The sequence below is a fragment of the Colossoma macropomum genome, unplaced genomic scaffold (genome assembly GCF_904425465.1).
Source record: "Colossoma macropomum unplaced genomic scaffold, Colossoma_macropomum, whole genome shotgun sequence".
In the NCBI taxonomy this organism is placed as follows: Eukaryota; Metazoa; Chordata; class Actinopteri; order Characiformes; family Serrasalmidae; genus Colossoma; species Colossoma macropomum.
Window position 1 is genome coordinate 13,037,646 of NW_023494790.1, and position 18,210 is coordinate 13,055,855.

General features: G+C 37.6%; 1 protein-coding gene across 1 annotated transcript; it reads left to right on the forward strand.

Annotated features, from left to right (window-relative positions):
- Positions 1-1,919: 1,919 nt before the first annotated feature.
- Positions 1,920-17,985, forward strand: asah2 (N-acylsphingosine amidohydrolase 2). Its single transcript, XM_036572194.1, has 21 exons — positions 1,920-2,068; positions 2,395-2,528; positions 3,562-3,665; positions 3,999-4,142; positions 4,214-4,390; positions 6,445-6,572; positions 6,742-6,819; positions 6,971-7,091; positions 7,524-7,649; positions 8,139-8,225; positions 8,687-8,791; positions 9,437-9,518; positions 9,806-9,921; positions 10,877-10,971; positions 12,518-12,557; positions 13,524-13,622; positions 13,730-13,825; positions 13,950-14,096; positions 14,725-14,781; positions 15,259-15,347; positions 17,191-17,985. The coding sequence occupies exons 2-21, from the start codon at positions 2,399-2,401 to the stop codon at positions 17,387-17,389; spliced, it is 2,220 nt and encodes a 739-aa protein (XP_036428087.1). The 5' UTR covers positions 1,920-2,068; positions 2,395-2,398; the 3' UTR covers positions 17,390-17,985.
- The last annotated feature ends 225 nt before the right edge of the window (positions 17,986-18,210 follow it).

Here is an 18,210-nt window from a genome sequence, read left to right on the forward strand (position 1 = left end):
ATGAAATAGATGTGGCAGATAGATTAGGTTAAAAAATGCTTTATTTCAAGTGTAGCAGGGCAGTCATATCTGTTCTCTACAAAAGCACTACATGCGTGAAGTATGGGATTATTCCAGGAGATTTCATATGTTAAAGTATCTGGTACCACTTACTTTAAAGCATTGATGTTAAAGGGATTTACCCCAAAAATGCTTGAAGAGAAAATTAGGCTAGTAAATAACTATTGCTGGTAGAATTGATTGTAAGTACAAGGGCCTTGTAGTTTAAATACACAGATTTTTTTATTTACTTTTTATGTCTATTAACTGTGGTTGTAGTTATAATTGCTTTTGTGTAATTTTCCACTTTCATTGTTTCTTATAAACTAGAAAACATTTCATTGTAAAATTTTACACTGTTGTTGTATTTACTGTCGTTCTTGCCAGCAATAATTATCTAGCAGTGGATTTTTCTTCCCATGTTTCTGTTCCAGTATATCAAACTTGGTGGACATTAAAACGAAGTATTACTGAGGCAGTGATGGCCACAAAGCTAACTCAAATGTCTGTAATCATTTGTTGTTTGTTTAATTTGTACTGAGTTTATTTATTACTGAGTTTCATTGTAAGTATTCCATGCAGTGGAACACAAAAAACAATTTTGTGTCCGGTTCATTTTTTGTGTTGTGCTGTTTTTGTCTAGGCCTGTGTCTTTGGGTCTGCCTTAACTCCGGGTCGTTGGGCAGGAGAGTTTTTCAGTGTCTGTGTGCAGTGATTGTTTGGAGAGGTTTTGTTCTACTGTGTTGTCCTGTATGCTTAACAAGCAAGATTAGGACTCACAAGTCAATAGCATTTGAGTTGTTCTGTAATCTATCCAATGAAAAAAAAGCTGCTAAACTTTAATAGTTTGTCCTTCTTTTTTGACAATTAAATGACAACCATTAGCACAGAATTATGTTTGAAGTGTTTTTTCTGATTTTCATTTTACTGTTTATATTTAATTTATTTACCAATTTTTTGTCTGATCATACTTGAATGAAACATTTGAGCACCCTCAGTCAAATGCCATGAAATATATATATTCATAGTATTGTTTGTGTGTGTGTGTGTGTGTGTGTGTGTGTGTGTGTGTGTGTGTGTGTGTATATATGTATGTATGTGTGTATATATGTATATATATATATAATGACATATGACTCTATAAAATGTCACTTTTTATGTGAGTTATTCTGAAGTTTTACTTTTTTCTTACAGTGGCGCAGTAGCAAAAAGGGCCTGGGTTCGATTCCTGGCCGGGCGACCAGGGTCCTTTCTGTCTGTGTGGAGTTTGCATGTTCCCACTATGTCTGTGTAGGTTTACTCCCACAGTCCAAACACATGCAGTCAGGCCAATTGGACATGCTAAATTGGCCATAGTTGTGAGTGAATGTATATGTCTGTCTTTGTGCCCTGCAATGGACTGGCGACCTGTCCAGTGTGTATCCTGCCTTCTGCCCAATGGCTGATTCTGGTTTCACGAAGATGAGTGAAAGATAAAAGTCAGATGTATTTTACCAATTAAACAAGTTCAGCCAGCTCTCCAATTACTTATACTGGCCAAAAAATAGGGTGTTTGGACATAAACTATGCAATGATTCCTAAATAGTATTAAACATATGCTCCACAATTGCGTTTGCCTCTAATTCATCTTTTTATTTTCAATGCAATGAAGTATACTGCAGAAAAACAATATTTTTGACTTCATTGTTCTAGTTTATATATAGAACAGAAAGCAGTGTGTAGTGTATTTTTTTGTGTGAGTTATTTCTGTTTTGTGGTCCCTTCGAATAAATGTTTTTAACACATCACTGTTGAACGGATTTGACCTTTGGGAAGTTATATGTTATCTTAATAGTTACGCAACTAATCTCCCCATTGACAAGGAAAGGTGTTTAGTGGTGTATGTTATAAAAGAACTGATCATTGCTTGTAAAACAATGCAAGACCAAGCAATCTTTGTCCTTGGAAGTGTTTCTTTCTGCTGAGTCCAGATCCATTTGTGTTCCTGAACAGGAGATATTGATTTTGTCACAGAGCTTGGCCACTAAATGTAAGTAGCGCTGCATATGTTTTTTTTTGTTTTGTTTTGTTTTTTGTTTTTTTTAATAGATGGTGTAAGTTTCTTACTTCCATTCTGTTTCAGTTCAATCTCACAGTACAAATATAGATATGTAGATGTTTAGATCTTTTTATTTAAGTCTTTTATTTATGTCACATGAAATAATTACATTTGTAATTTGCAGCACTGCATCACTGGTTTGCCTAATGTTTTAGTATCAAGAAAAGAGGTGTGCTAAATTCTGATAAAATCAAATTTTAGGTTCTAGCTATGTCATAATTCTAGTCCTTGAGTAGCTTTTCTGTGTTTCTGTGCAGAAGCATGGCTCGTAAGGCTGTTTGCTGTGGTCTCAGTAGCCTGGAGCTTCTGTTCATGGTTCTGTTCCTGCTGATGACTGGAATCACAGTGGGACTCATCACAGTCTTAGCCATCAACCTCAATTCGCACACACGTAATGACTCATGCTCTTAACGTGTAGCCTTTGTTTCGTGCCAGCCAAATTGACTGAACTGGCACATTTAAAATATTGTTACTCTATTATGAAGTATAGATCTGGCAAAAGGCTCAGAAATAAGTTGAGCGATTAAAAAAACTCACATCACACATCTTTATACAACATGTTTATCTTCCTTTATCTTAACTTATTATTTATGAACAACTAAACAATTAGCATGTAGTTTTTAGACTAGCACAGCTTGTTACCATTATTTTACCATTTTATTACCATCCTTTTACTGTTGCAATTACTAATTTAGTAAATAGTAAAAACATGAAAATTAGCGTGCATTTTTTTGTGTAAGTATAACTTGTTGCCATATTATTGCCATATCTTGACCCATTACCCATATTTAAACTGCTCCTAGATTATCTTTATCATATATACATATCAGAATGTGTCAAACATAGCTGTAACTAGGGGTGGTCAATATAGTATCATTGCAATATATATCATTATTGCAATAAATTATGTCATATCATGAGAACATCTTTAGTCCTGTTTGACTTAGTGCAGCGCAATATGTGAAATGTTGAATTAAAACTATTGTACTCATAGGATTTGGTAGTACTTTTTAAATGGGCACTACTGCTTTTTTTTTTCTCTGTTCTCACTAATCAAACCATGTATGTCATGTATATGGTATTGGTCCAATGCATTGACATTAATCTTGCCACTGTTGTATCTCCAAAATTATAGCAATACAGAAGAAAATATTTTTAATGTATGTTAATTAATTATGTTAATTAATGTTTGTTAATGTAAGTTAATATGAAAAGATTTTATACTGAGAAATGTTGGACCATTTCTGTTGTCTCATCCATCATAACATTTTCACACATCATAAAACAGTCATTTTCAAATTATGTAAAAATTGAGAAACTGTTAGAGATAAAAGGTTGAAAATGTGTAACATTTATTTCCATTTCATTTGACCTTCCATTGGCCTTGGGATTCCATATGTGTACCTTCAATGACATGTAAACAGAGGAGCCAGAAGAACCCACTCCCTCAGTAAAGCCTCCAGAGAACCCCTATCTGATTGGAGTAGGCCGAGCAGACTGCACTGGACCAGTGGGAGACGTACCCCTGGTGAGAAGGCGTTTGCAATTATAAAACAGTTGCATTTCCTGAAGATTCTTCATTTCCTAATTTATTATCTGTGACAGTAAATTAAATCTTTCTTTTGATTTTGCTACTGTACAAAAAAAGTTTGCTACCCTAATTGGGTAATGCTGACCCACCTGATCCACCAATTATTGCCCTCGAATAGTTGAATGAGGAGGTAAAATCGGGTTAGAGGTGAAACCTGCAGGACGGTAGATCTCCAGGAGGAGGGTTGGTGACCACTACTTTACAAACTGGTCCTGTGATGTAACAGGCCATCAAAGTTCATAGGGCTCTCTGATTTTTGCTTTGAAAAAGATGGGCTATGCCAACCTGGAGCAGATAGCAGGAGGGATCCACACTCGTTTGTTCAGTAGGGCCTTCATTGTGGACGACAGCAGCAGGAGGGTGGTGTTTGTGAGTGCAGAAATAGGCATGGTCTCCCAAAGACTGAGACTAGAGGTGAGTAAAACTCTACTATTACTGTGTTAGAAATGAAGTTTTGAAAACTTACACTGCTGTGGTTGTTGTAGGTGCTGAAGGAGCTTGAGCTGAAATATGGAGATCTGTACAGGCAAGACAACGTGGTTCTGAGTGGAACACACACACATTCTGGTCTGGCGGGATATTTCCAGTACACTCTGTTTATGATCACCAGTAAAGGGTATATCAAGCCATCTATCCAAGCCATCGTCAATGGAATTGTGAAGGTGCATATCAACTTTGTTCTTGTCTCTAAGATGTTTTATTACAAGTTTTATTACAACAACGTTTTATAGTACTATGGTACTGAACATTTCTATTAATGAATAAAATCTCAGACTTGTGGTTGCTAAGGGAATAGTGAGGGTATGACCTGTCTGAATAGGCAGGAGATTGTAAGTCTGAGTAATAAAGTGCAAGTTGTTATGCTTTTTTCTGTAATCTATGGGTTCAATCATTGGCATCATTTAATCCCAATCAAAGCTTGGAGTGGGCCTACCCCCTCTTCCATGATTTACTTTGTCTCTTAACTCTACACAAGGTCACTTAAAATCATCAGGCACTGTATTCATAAACATTTCATGTAATAGCTTTCCGTGGGGGAGCTTTTAGAGCCATCAAACTCTTCAGATGTCTGGTTTCTATCTCAGCCACTGTCAAGTGGACATAGATTCAGTAAGTTTCTCTAGAACAGAGCATTTTACATCAAATCGCTACATCTTGCATCTTACATTTAGATTTATTTTCTTTAACTTTTAATAAAACTAATGTAATTAAACCTTCTAATCTACCTAAAAAGGTGCATAGTATTACGGCACTGAACATTTCTATTCATGAATAAATCCCAAACTTCTGGCAGTTAAGGAATAGTGAGGATATATCAGCATAGCAGTGATAGATTTTCTAAAAGAGGAGCACCAAGAACCAGAGTTGCTGGCTTCTTGAGGGGGCTGGCAAGACCCAAACCTACTAGGCCTTTTGTAATGGAAGCATAGATGTTTTGGTGACTAGTAGACTCCTTAATCCTCAAGCCATGAGTAAGAGGATCCTGCCTGTGTTGATGGTGGTGGAAGAAGCTCTGGTGTAGGAATCACTCTGGCCTCTCCACCCTCTATACTGCTCTAAAAGAAAGTTTGTGAAAGTGATTTTCCTTCCAGTGGGCTCAATGCCCAATACTGTCAGGGCCTCAAGTGATGACAGGAAATGCATGTCTCAGCTGGGTCTTTCTGGGGCACAGTGGCTCCTGCAGCTCCCTTCCTGCTGAAAGCATGTCCTCCTTCATTCCAATTTGCAATTTTGAGAAAATTTGAATTTTTCTGAACATTACAATTTAGAATGTTGAGGACATAGAAATGTTCAGAATAATTCAAATTTTCTCAACATTCCAATTTTGAATGTTGAGAAGATTGGAATTTTCTGAATATTCGAAACTGGACTGTTGAGAAAATTTGAATTCCCAAATTGGAATGTTCAGAAAAATTCATTTTCTCAAGATTCCATGTTAGAATGTTCAGAAAATTCCAATCTCATTGCATTGAGACAGCCTGACTTCTAGTATCTCCCCATGGGATGCAACTATTCCCAACAGGACATGGACCATGCTGAAGCTGCTTATTTCCCATGGGTGCTGTACCAGGTCAAGTCGGTCAAGAACTTGGATCACAATCTACTCCAGATTTGAACACAGCTGCTTTTCTTCTTTGAGAGTTGGACTGAAAATGATCAAAAGAACTGATGAGTGCTCTTCTTGCACTTCCTGTCCAAAACAGTTGCTCAACTGCTTCAAAACAGCTGTTGCTAATGCATTCACAACCTCCCAAAAAAAGTTAGCGAGGCCCACCATTGACTATGGTGGGTTCCCGAGAATATTCATGCCATAACAAAATCTGCAAAATACTCAAAACAAAGAGCGTTAATTAAAATTAAAATGAGTGGTTTAAATATTCCAATAAGGAGCAACCTGTACAGGGGAGGTTTCCTTTGTGCTCTCACTTCAAAAGTACTTTCACTTGAAGCTCCCCAGTAGATTTCTTATATTCTGTGACAGTTACCTGCTGAACTTGAACTGTTAGGTGAATGTCCAACACCTAAGCTTGTCAGCCTTGGGCACAAATGGCTCAGCCTTCTAATATAATACAATATGTGAAGGCAACAATACATAGAAAAATCAGATCTAGATCAACTTTCAAAATTGCCAAGATGGTCATGAATAATAGTGTAATTTTTCTCATTCCCTTTGTTTCTGCTTAATAACCGTTTCTGTCTTAATCTCTTTCATCAGAGCATTGATTTGGCACATAGGAATATGAGGCCTGGCAGAATCTTCATGAATAAAGGAGAGCTTCTAGATAACACCCGCAACAGGAGTCCACATTCATACATGAACAACCCTGAAGAGGAAAGGAAAAGGTACAGCCTATATACATTGATGATTTTTATTGTTCATTTTGGATTTTACATTGTTTGCTCTTTCTAAACGAATTGCCCTTTGGAGATAATATTGCTGCTGCTATTACTTCTGTTTGTGTTATGAAATGTTAATTAGGTTTGGTCTGATACAAACTGAACTCCCCTTCAGGTATAAATATGACACAGATAAGCAGGTCGTCACCCTGAAGTTCACAGATTTGGATGGGGATGGGATGGGAATGCTCAGGTATTCTTAATTTAATTTTATTATTTGATTCAACTTGATGTCTTTTGATTACATTATGACGTCTCCATTTTTAGGCCTGAATGAATTTGTTTACATGTAACATTTTGTGGTTTACTATAGTTAAAATGTGCTTTGCAACTTCTCTTTTCAGCTCGTTTGCTGTTCATTCAGTCAGTATGCATGAGACGAATCAAATGGTGAGCTCAGACAACCTTGGTTACGCTGCCTATCTGTTTGAGCAAGACAAAAACACAGGCTCTTTATCTGGCAAGGTATAATGTCTTGTTGTTTAATCTTTTATTGTTTAGAAAGTTTTACTTTTCCTTTTCAGTGATTTGGTGATGAGTTCTTTTTATGTGTAGTCATTTCGGAAAGCTTTTATTGAAGATTGAGCAATATGGCCATATGTTAAACTATGTTAGAATATGTTTTTCTGAGCATCGTGAGTATCGTCACCAACTCCTTCCTTCCCTCAACGTTCCTTCTTAAGTAGTTCATTTTGTTAACTTTGTAGTTTTACATTAGATTTGTAGTTTTCATAGCCTTTTTAAAATGTGGAACTACTGTTTTAGTATATTTTGACCAATTTATTGATCCTAAGTCTCAAAACAAAACATTGTGATGCATTTTATATATAATAAAAGACATTTTTAATGATTGTGATGTTATATTTTCACCCAGTCTTATTGTCTTTTCATGCTCAGGGTCCATTTGTAGCCGCAATGGCCTCTGCCAACAGTGGAGACGTGTCACCCAACACTCGAGGTCCATACTGTATAAACACAGGAGAGAGGTGTGACTACCTCAACAGTTCCTGTCCCATTGGTGGGGTGAGTTACTGCAATATACGGATAGAGGGTATCTTGGGTCCTAAGGCCCTCCCAAGCCCCTCCCCGTGGACATATGTCTCCTCTCTTTTCTCTCTGGATGAAATGATGGGGCCAAATCCAATCTTGACACTTGTTTACTGAATGCCTTTGGTCTTATTTATTCTGAAATTTGACCTGGATCACTGCATTCCTAGGATTTAATGAATCAAATTTTTTTGGATCAGTTGATGTGATTTTTTTGCCATTGGACGACAGTGATCTGTGCATGTATATTAAGCTGTACCTGGAGAGTTGATGTACATAGGTTTATGCATCGTCATCCTCCACATGCTAATCTTTTAAAGTTAAGGTTTAGCTTTACAGTAAAAGGACAATGTTCTCTGCATTGCATCTCTACTTCCACACAGTCAACAACAAAGTAGTAGAAAAGTCTACTAGTCTTTATTTTCTCTTTTTATAAAGCCTCAGTCTTTCTGCATGTTTTTACAGAATGAAATGTGCCTTGCTTTCGGACCGGGTAAAGACATGTTTGAAAGTACCAGGATTATTGGAGAGAATATCTACAGAAAGACAAAGGTATGGGAGTAGATCTCTGACCACATAACAATTTAATACATTATGAAACGACAAAATTGTCTGTGTTTTAATTTGATCAGGTTATTTTGCTACAATTCAGAATTGTTTCGAAAAGCAGCATATGTATTAATTCTCACTTGTATTTCAATTGACAGGAAAATATACTAACATATATTTTGATATAAGCTTTATGTTCTCAGCACATTTTCTTTTCGAGACATGTCATATTTCAATAAGAGGAAACCCAACCAGTATTTCAAACTTCACAGATTAGCGCATACTTTATGAAACATTTTTTTTAATTAGTTACATTCTCGCATTCTAAAACAGATACATTTAAATATGCACTTACACATCAATGCATCAAGATGCACTGATGCATTTTTATACCCCTACAACAGAATTTCTGTAGTATTTAGCTTTGTCCTCCACGCTCCTTAACACAGTGTACTGACATGCAGGAGCTGTATAGCAGTGCTGAGCAGGAGCTGCATGGCAGTGTCTACGCTGCTCATCAGTGGGTTAACATGACAGACGTCACTGTCCAGCTTAACTCCACCCACAGCGTGAGTAACCATTGCAGACACAAATGTTCACACCAAGTCCTGGACATCGTAGAAACAGGCATTGAAACCTTTTCTGTAATTTCTATTGTCCACACTTTACACTATATCATAACATGTTGTATCACATATCCACAGTCTACCTGCAGACACATTTCCACATAGAGTGTATGTGTTTGGTTCTTGACTGCAGACATTTCATTAATTTCCATCAGTGACACACCTGCTTTAATTTAATAAACGACTGACTAGATAAACAAGGTATTGCATGGTAACCATAAAAACTGGGCTCCCTAGAAATTGTTAAGTCATGAAATCTTGTGTTATTTATTCAACGTTAGTGTTTTGTATTTAATGCTAACGTTAGTGTTTTTGAACAAGTAAATGCTTACTCTCCAGACAAAAGGCTTTATGTATCATTTTCTCAGATGCCTAGGACATTTACACAGTACTGTAATTACAACCCCATTTCCAAAAAAGTTGGGATGCTGTGCAAAATGTAAATAAAACCAGAATGCAATGATGTGCAAACCATTTAAACCTTATACTCAGTAAAAATGAGTATACAGTATATACCTTACAGTATTAGCTTTACGTTAAAGCTAGTTTTTACTTTAGTATGCATTGATAACCAGTTGTTGCTACCAGGCCAAGACATGCAAACCTGCACTTGGCCACAGTTTTGCTGCGGGAACAACAGATGGAGGCGGAGCACTGAACTTCACGCAAGGCAAGTGTGAAAGCTAAGGCTACACGATTTGTTCAGGTTGTGTTGGTGTAGTGAAACAATGGCTAAAATTCACAAGAAACAGCTTATACTGCTCTACATGCTGCTGCCCGGGCTGGCCACCATTCTTTATAACTGAAAGTGTCTTTTTGAGAGTGAGCTTAATGCTCCCTAATTCATTAAGAAGCCTGTGCATACAGTCCAGTACTTAAACAGCCAACATCACTGGACTGATTTAAATACATATTTTTGTAAGTTCGTCTTGCTCTGACAGTGTTTCTTTAATACAGCATCAGTTGAAGGAGATCCATTCTGGGATGGTATTAGGGATGCCCTGGTTGGTGTTCCTTCCCAAGAAACTCAGGACTGCCATGTCCCCAAACCCATTCTCTTCAACACTGGTGAGGTAAGAACAGATCTATACGGATTATTTCACATCAAGTCACCCTGAGTCTGTCCCGGTCATGTCATGGATTTCCATAAATGAATTCAGGTAGGCCTGTTCCCAGTGATGGATAAGTTGCCGTGGTAACAGCCTCCAGTGACACTAAAAACTCATTTACCACTAAAATAATAATAATAATAATAATAATAATAATAATAATAATAACAATAATACTGTTGTTAATTTATTGATATATTTCAGACAAACCATAAAAAACCACAGTGTCAGGTTTCAGGCTAAAAATTACTTTGGTCTTGGGAAAAAACACAAGAAAGCTCTTGTTTATCACACAAAATTGCTCGTTTCATGAAATGGCTTCATTAGCTTCAAAAGAAGCTTAGTGGCCATTCTAGACAGTAAAGTCGAGTGTAAGTAAAGTGTGAAGAAAGGAATAACATTTGCAATTTCTATGATCTTTGCTAGATTAATTGCAGTTTTGTGGCCAAATCAAAGATGGTAGTTTACTATAACATCATTCACTGAACTCTGCTTTATTTTGTTATTTCATTCAACAAAGATTAAGACTCAACTCACATGGCATCACTGTGTTTTTTCCACTCCCTCCCACCCCCCACCCCCATAAACCTGGTTCAGCTGTGTACTGTGATTATTTTCCACACAGTTACCCAAATAAGGGGACTTCTACTTACCTTCCTGTAAATTTGCAGAATTGTATTCCCATAAAGGTCTTTAGTTCTGGGTTCTTAAAGAGTTGAATAATAATGTATTCCTACATTTTATTCTAACCAAGGAATTGCTGCTAAGTTACATCATGAGTTCAAAATGCCTTTACAACTAAAAATCCACTTCATAGGCCTTTCAAATGCTCTTAGGCCCAGACCACTCTTAGTACCCTCCTCCCATGTCTAATTATTTGCTGTTACTACTGTTATGTGTTTGTGTGTTGGATCTTTAGATGAACTGGCCATTTCCATGGCACCCAGCCATAGTGGATGTTCAGATTATTACCATCGGCTCACTGGCAATAGTAGCAGTTCCAGGAGAAGTAACGTGAGTTCACAGTAAAACAAGTTTTAGACTTAAATACCAATATAAAGTTGGGACGCTGTGCAAAATGTAAATAAAAATAGAATGCAATGATACGCAAAGCATGTAAACCCTATATTTAATTTAAAATTGTACAAAGACAACACATCAAATGTTGGGACGGGGGCATGTTTACCATTGTCTTGCATTACTTCTTCTTTTAACAACACTCTGTAAATGTTTGGGAACTGAGGAGACCAATTGCTGTAGTTTTGAAAGTGAAATGTTTTGCCCATACTTGCTTGACATAGGATTTCAGCTGCTCAACAGTTCAGGGCCTCCTTTGTTGTATTTCATAATGCGCAAAATGTTTTTCAATCGGTGACAGGTCAGGACTGCAGGCAGGCCAGCTTAGCACCTGGACTCTTTTAATACAGAGCAAGGCTGTTATAATACATGCAGAATGTGGTTTGTCATTGTCTTGCTGAAATAAACAAGGCCTTCCCTGAAAAAGATGTTGTCTGCATGGCAGCATATGTTGCATAAAACTTGTCTATATCATTCAGCATTAATGGTGCCTTTACAGATGTACAAGTCACCCATGCAAGGTGCACAAATGCTCCCATACCATCATGGTTACTGGCTTTTGAACTGCGCACTGATAACAAGCCGGGTGGTCTTCAGCCCAGAGGACACAGTGTCTATGATTTCCAAAAAGAATTTCAAATGAAATGAAACACATGACACTTTTCCACCTCGCCTCAGTCCATCTTAAATGAGCTTGGGCCCAGAGAAGGCAACGGTGTTTCTGGATCCTGTCTATATATGGTTTCTTCTTTGTGTTTTAGAGTTTTAACTTGTGGATGCAGCGACAAACTGTTTTCACAGACAGTGGTTTTTAGAAGTGTTCCTGAGCCCATGTATTGTTTTCCACTACAGAATCATGTCTGTTTTTTATGCAGTGCCACCTGAGGGCCCGAAGATCACGGCCAGCCAGTATTTGTTTTGGCTTTGTCCCTTACACACAGAGATTTCTCTGGATTCTCTGAAGCTTATAATGATATTATGTACTGTTGATGATGAAATCCTCAAGTTCTTTACTATTTCACTTTGAGAAACGTTATTCTTGAATTGTTGCACTATCTGCTCGTGCAGTCTTTCACAGAGTGGTGAACCCCTTCCCACCTTTACTTCTGAAAGACTCGCCTCTCTGAGATGCTCTTTTTTTACCCAATCATGTTACTGACCTGTTGAAAATTAACCACCAGGTATGTTTTTTGGATTACACAACTTTTGCTACCCCATCCCAACTTTTTGAAACATATTGCTGGCATCAAATTCTAAAATGGGAGATATATTTTTCAAAAAACAATAAAAAAAAACTTTTTCAGTTTTAACATTTGTTGAAATGATTTGCACTTCATTGCATTCTGTTTGTATTTACATTTTGCACTGCGTCCCAACTTTTTTAGAAACAAGGTTATAAATAACAACTAGAAAAATACAACCTCAATTAAGTTTTCATCAGATACAAGGCTTTGAGTCTGCGGCTTCTTCATGTTTTTTGTAGCACTATGTCAGGAAGAAGGATAAGAGAGGCTGTCAAACAGGTGAGAACTGTACATGCCTCCAGCACTCACACTTAAGAGACACTGTATATGGAAAATACAGGGTCTGATTTCTGATTGGTTGAAAGATGGAATAAATCAACTAGTCAAAAAAAATGCTGTGCCCTCAGGCTCAATTGTACCATTCCTGATATTGATATCAAGGACAATATAGGTTGGTAAAGTAACCTAAACCCATGCTCAAGTGAAAGTAGTACTTCAATGAAATAATGACTGAAGCAGAAGTAGAAATAGCCTAGCGAAAAACAATTTGGGTTAAAAATATTGTCAAAAACAACTTGTCAAGTACTGAGTTCCCTCTACAACTGCAGTGGAATTTCTTAGCATATCCAGCATCTCTCATCACAGAAACTGAAGTTTATATGGGCCCCTTTTTGGGATCTTTTTAAACTGAAATGTTAAAGCTCACCAAGTGAGAGATCTGAGCAAAGCAGTCCAGGTTCTGAACATGAACAGAATTCAGAAATCAAACACAAAAACAGAATGAGCAGCTCTGCGTGAATGGCTAAAGTGTAACTGAATAAAGGTCCCTTTTTCACAAATACACTTGAGTAAAAGTAAGAATATTAAAAATTACTCATCAAAATTTTGCTTAAATCCATGTAACTGAGTACATGTAACTAGATACTGACCACTGCTTGTTCTAAGAGACATTTAAGGCAAACCAAACAAAAACTTTAACATTATCATAGGGGTGTTTTTTTTCTCTCTTCAGATCAAATTTTGACATTTGTGGCGAAACTGAAGGCCCAGCTTCAATAGTTACAGTGTGCCACTGGCAATCCGATATCAATATTCAAAAAACAACATTTGTATATTAGGAGAGCCATACTGCTCAGAGTGTAGTAACAATATGGGGTGACAACTGATAGCTGACACAAGCTTTGTGGTAGCACACTCACTCTGAACATGTGGAAAGACAGGCAATGATGTTTTATGTTCATTTAGGAGCTGGAAACTCAAAACGCTTTCACCAACACTGAAGTTGTCGTTGCTGGGCTTTGCAATGTCTACACGCACTACATTACTACCTATGAAGAATACCAGGTACACAAGCATGGAGTCATTTACTGTAGTTTCATTCTTGCTTCATTATACATGATGAAAGATTTAAAGTCATAGATATGTGCGGACTGCGTATTGTTCACTCATAGGTGCAGCGATATGAAGCTGCTTCGACCATCTATGGGCCTCATACTCTCTCAGCCTACATCCAGCACTTTAGAGGCCTGGCCAGAGCCATTGCACAGGTGATGACCCCTATCTAATCTCCTGAATGCCTGTTGTTTAGAGGTCAGAAAGCTAGTTCACAGCAACAGCAATAGTGTGTTTAGTGCTTTATCAAATGTAATGTATTTGCTAAATATCTAACAGGGTAATGTCGGGGAGCTGCCGAAAGGTCCTGAGCCTCCATTCTTCAGTAAGCTCTTCTCTCTACTGCCAGATCCACCAGTGGATAGAAAGCCAGAAAACACTACCTTCGGCCAAGTTTTACAGCAAGTTGATCCACTTTATAAAGTGGTAAGTAAGACAGGTTTCTCTGGTTTAGAGCAGACAGTTTGGGGAAATTATGTAGTTGAATGCAACTTACGGAAGAGCATTGTTATAAAGTGAACCCATCAGCGAATTAATCTGAGCAACTGGGGTTTTCTTCGTGTTTAGCTAGCACCTTACAATGGTAGGGTGAATGTATCACTAGGAGTGTAGCCCAAGGGCTGTTATTGGTATAACAGTTACTTCAGGACAAGAAATTGAACCCTTGATCTTCTGTGTGCTGGATGATGGTGTTATCCACTATGCTGTCACTACACTATCATTCATTCCAGCACCCTGTGCTATGCCCCCTAGCACTTAGGTATTCAGCCCATCAAGTCAGTCCTTCTCTTGTGTCTCTTCTAGTTCATGAAGATGTATGACAGAGTCCTCCTGACCTCACAGATTTGATTTTTAAATGAATTTTTAGGCTTTGCAGGGTGACTCGCAGCACTATAAGAATGAAATGTTTAGCGTGTTTCTCTGCTGACTCAGCAATGCTACTTCTTTTGCTTTTAACAAAAGAAAGATGTAAGTATTTCAACAAACCAAATTATGGAGCTACTGTTGCTAATGAAAATGATCTGTTAAGCTGTGGTCTGTTATATTTGTGCAGGGAGGGGTTGCATCCGTCACTTTTGTTGCTGGAAACCCCAGAAACTCTGGAGACATGGTGAGCTATATGATAGTTAAAGGGGAATTCTACTGTTTCCACGTAATTTGTTTAAAATCCATTAATGGCAGAGAAGTACATACAGGGCACTGTAAGTCAAAATAATACCCAAAGAAAACATTTTTAATGATCATTTTTGTCAAATTTATCATTATAAACATATTACATTTAAAATCTACAAGAGACATGTAGGTTCACTGGTTATTTTAGAGAGCAAAAAAAGGCTTTATTTTTGTTCTAGACATCATGACTCCTGGTTCCTATCACCAACACTGTAACGAAAACTGAGTCAATAAGTTTCTCTATAATGCACCATTCCACATCAAAAATATTCCAAATGACTTAGTTTACATTTCAGCAACTGAATTATCTGGAAATTTTGAAAAATCAGTGAAATTCTTCTTTAATTCTTTGCACTTTGGGTATTTAAACTGTGCCTCGTGTACAAATTTCTAATCTTTGCTGTTTCTGATGCAGAGGGACAAGACCTTCATTACAGTAGAGAAGTTTCACAACACCACCAGCACATGGGACATCGTTCATACTGATGCATCGTGGGAGACCAGGTGGGACATCAATACACACATTCATCTTCACATCCATTTGATAATGTTTTTTTAAAGACCTGTCTATGCAAATTTATGAGATAGCAGCGCAGTGACTCGGTGTAAAGGGCTTTCATAGCTAGATACTGAGTGCTTATGGGGCAGTCTTTGACACTGAGTTATCTCTGGAGGTGCATTCATTGATAAGGCAGAGGCTGAGTCAGGGCCTTATCATGACTTATCATTTTACCACAGTTAAACATAGAATCTCGAGATCACAACAATCTGGCGAAATTTATGTCATATTCACAAAAGGCCAAGAGTAACTCATCTGTGATATCCTGTCTGTAAGGCTGTCTACCCGGCCATATTTAATGGTATTCTTCCAACAAACTGAACTGAGGTTAAGCATATGACTTTGGTATATCGACATAAGCAAGTCTTAAATAAACAGCACAGTATTCTCACCTTACCAAAAATAAAGTCCCCACTTCCTCTCAGTTGACATTGCCTCTGTAAAGCTGAGTCAAGTTTAAGTGGTAAGAGCACTAGAGCAAAGTGCCCAAACGTTGGTCCACAATGATTGTGGCCAAAGGGCCATAAAGGTAAAACAGTATACAAACAAAGAAGGTAAGTAGACTTCAATTTTTTATGTATTTTATAACATTATACTTTATTTTGTTGTTAAAATACTTCAAAATACAGAATACAATGAGTTATTTCTGAGTTGAAAAATATTTTTATAGTTTGTTCTCTCTTTGGGTGAGGAGGCGGAATTGGGGTTGGTCCTGGTGTACCAAATCAAACATCCGCACTGGCCAACTTTAGCCAGTAGACCCCACTTTGGGCAGCCTTGCCATAGTGAAATACACTCAAAATCCACTTCATTAGAAACCCTTGTATCTCCACCTTGCTGGTGTACAGTTAGAGACCATCAGACAAAGTTTAATGCATGGTTTATGTAAATCATCCTTTCATCCTTTATCAGTGGTCAGTTTTAATATAAGCATGTGTCTTAAATGGTTAGTCTTAAAAGAGCTTCCGCTCTCGGTTGGATATTTTTGGGTGGTGGACCTGTCTTAAATTAGCATTGGCACTGACATGTAAAAACTCCAGTAACGCCACTGTCCCTAAAACACCATCACATACGAAACCACACCATTACTTTGTAAGTGTCACTGCTAAACGTACTATTCCCTCTTACATTCCACCACCCAATTAATAACAGCTGATCATCAGTAGCCCTGTGGTCAGAAACCCTATGCAGTCAAACTGTTACGTCAGGCAAGGGCACAAATAGTCCTCAGAGGGGGTTTGAGCCCAGACACTTTGTCCTCAGACTGTACAAATGCCCTTTTGGTTCGAGTGTATAATAACTGTATTTTAAAAAATATTATGCCATTTTTCGAGATACGTTTCATCAAGTCTTGTCCCAGTAATAGATCTTGTGGGTCAGGTTCTACAAGATCCAGTACCCTGAGGATGCCCCCTCTGTTGCAGTACTTACTGCCTGTGGTTCTCCTCAGTAGCCTCAATTATTACTAATAAAACACTGATAATCTCTTTAAGAAAGCACATGTTACATAATGTGGGATTCAAATCCACATATAGATAGAAACGTTAGTACCTTTGGTTAGCTTTGGTTGTATCTAAAACATGATTATCTGTCTTGATAAGAGTGATTACAATATGTGTTAAGTTAAGCTCAATTTCATACCCTTTTTTTTCCTCTCGAGACCCTGCCTCCCAAAACATCTGTATAAGGTAGATGGACTTGAAGTGTCCAGTGAGTGGTGTTTAAAAAAAGTGACTAATCAGTGTACTTAACTATGACTTAGAGTTATGTGTGTTTGTGTGTGTCCAGATTTCACTGGATGAAAGGGTCTGGTGGGCAGAGCAATGCCACAGTGGACTGGCACATCCCTCTCTCAGCACAGCCGGGCACTTACAGGATCCGCCACTTTGGCCACTTCAAACAGCGCAATATCATCACCTCTGTGATCACCTCATACGAGGGAACTTCAGAGGTGTTCAGAGTGACAAAATCACTCTATTCCATCTAATGATCTATTCATTTTAACTATTCCTTTCACACTCCATTACTTTCTTAATGCTTTATTCCCTCTAACACACTGTTCCCTTTAAGACTCTTCACACTGTAACACTCTGGGTCAGGTGAAAGTGCAACATGGGCCTTGATGTGACTACAGTATGAGCCCACAATGTCTCTGAATTTATCATCTGATTTACAAAGAGTGCAGATAATCATGCAAATTGTGTGTAGATGTGCCCACTAACTGGGGCATGAGGCATAGGGTTTAAAAAGAGCAGTGAAATAGAGGAACTGTCAGCAAGCTGGAGACAGAAAAGAAGATGAAAGATGATGATACAGCGCTGGTAATAAGTTGTTTCTCACCACAACTTATGTATGTAAACCTGATGTTTTAACACATTTGAATGGTTCAGAAAACGGACTTCCTACTGTTTCATTGGGTGACTTTTCATGATGACTCATTTCATGAAGCAGATGGTGGAAGATGTATCCTAAAATCCTAATTTGACTTGTTATTTTTAACAAAGGTGACAAATAAACATGATGTACTAGTTTTTTTTATTATTCATTTGTTTAGTGGCTGCATAAAGTACAAGTTCACCAACTGTTGTGAAGTTCCACTTTTGCTTTTTATTATGTTATCATTTGACTCCTGACCTTAAAAGTCTCAAGTTATTATTGTAATTTTACAAACCCCAATTCCAAAAAAGTTGGAGCAACATGTGACCTGCAAATCTTAACGTAAAGCACTCGCTATTCTTTTTGTGCTGTATTAAATTGAAAACAGTACAAAAACACAATATTAAATGTTTTACCCTATGAACTTTATTG

Bases quoted from the DNA above. Each gene is read 5' to 3' on its own strand.
- asah2 (XM_036572194.1), top strand. From the start codon at position 2,399: ATGGCTCGTAAGGCTGTTTGCTGTGGTCTCAGTAGCCTGGAGCTTCTG. The intron at 4,391-6,444 runs GTGCATATCAAC...CTCTTTCATCAG, and splicing joins TCGTCAATGGAATTGTGAAG to AGCATTGATTTGGCACATAG. The intron at 10,972-12,517 runs GTGAGTTCACAG...TGTTTTTTGTAG, and splicing joins GCAGTTCCAGGAGAAGTAAC to CACTATGTCAGGAAGAAGGA.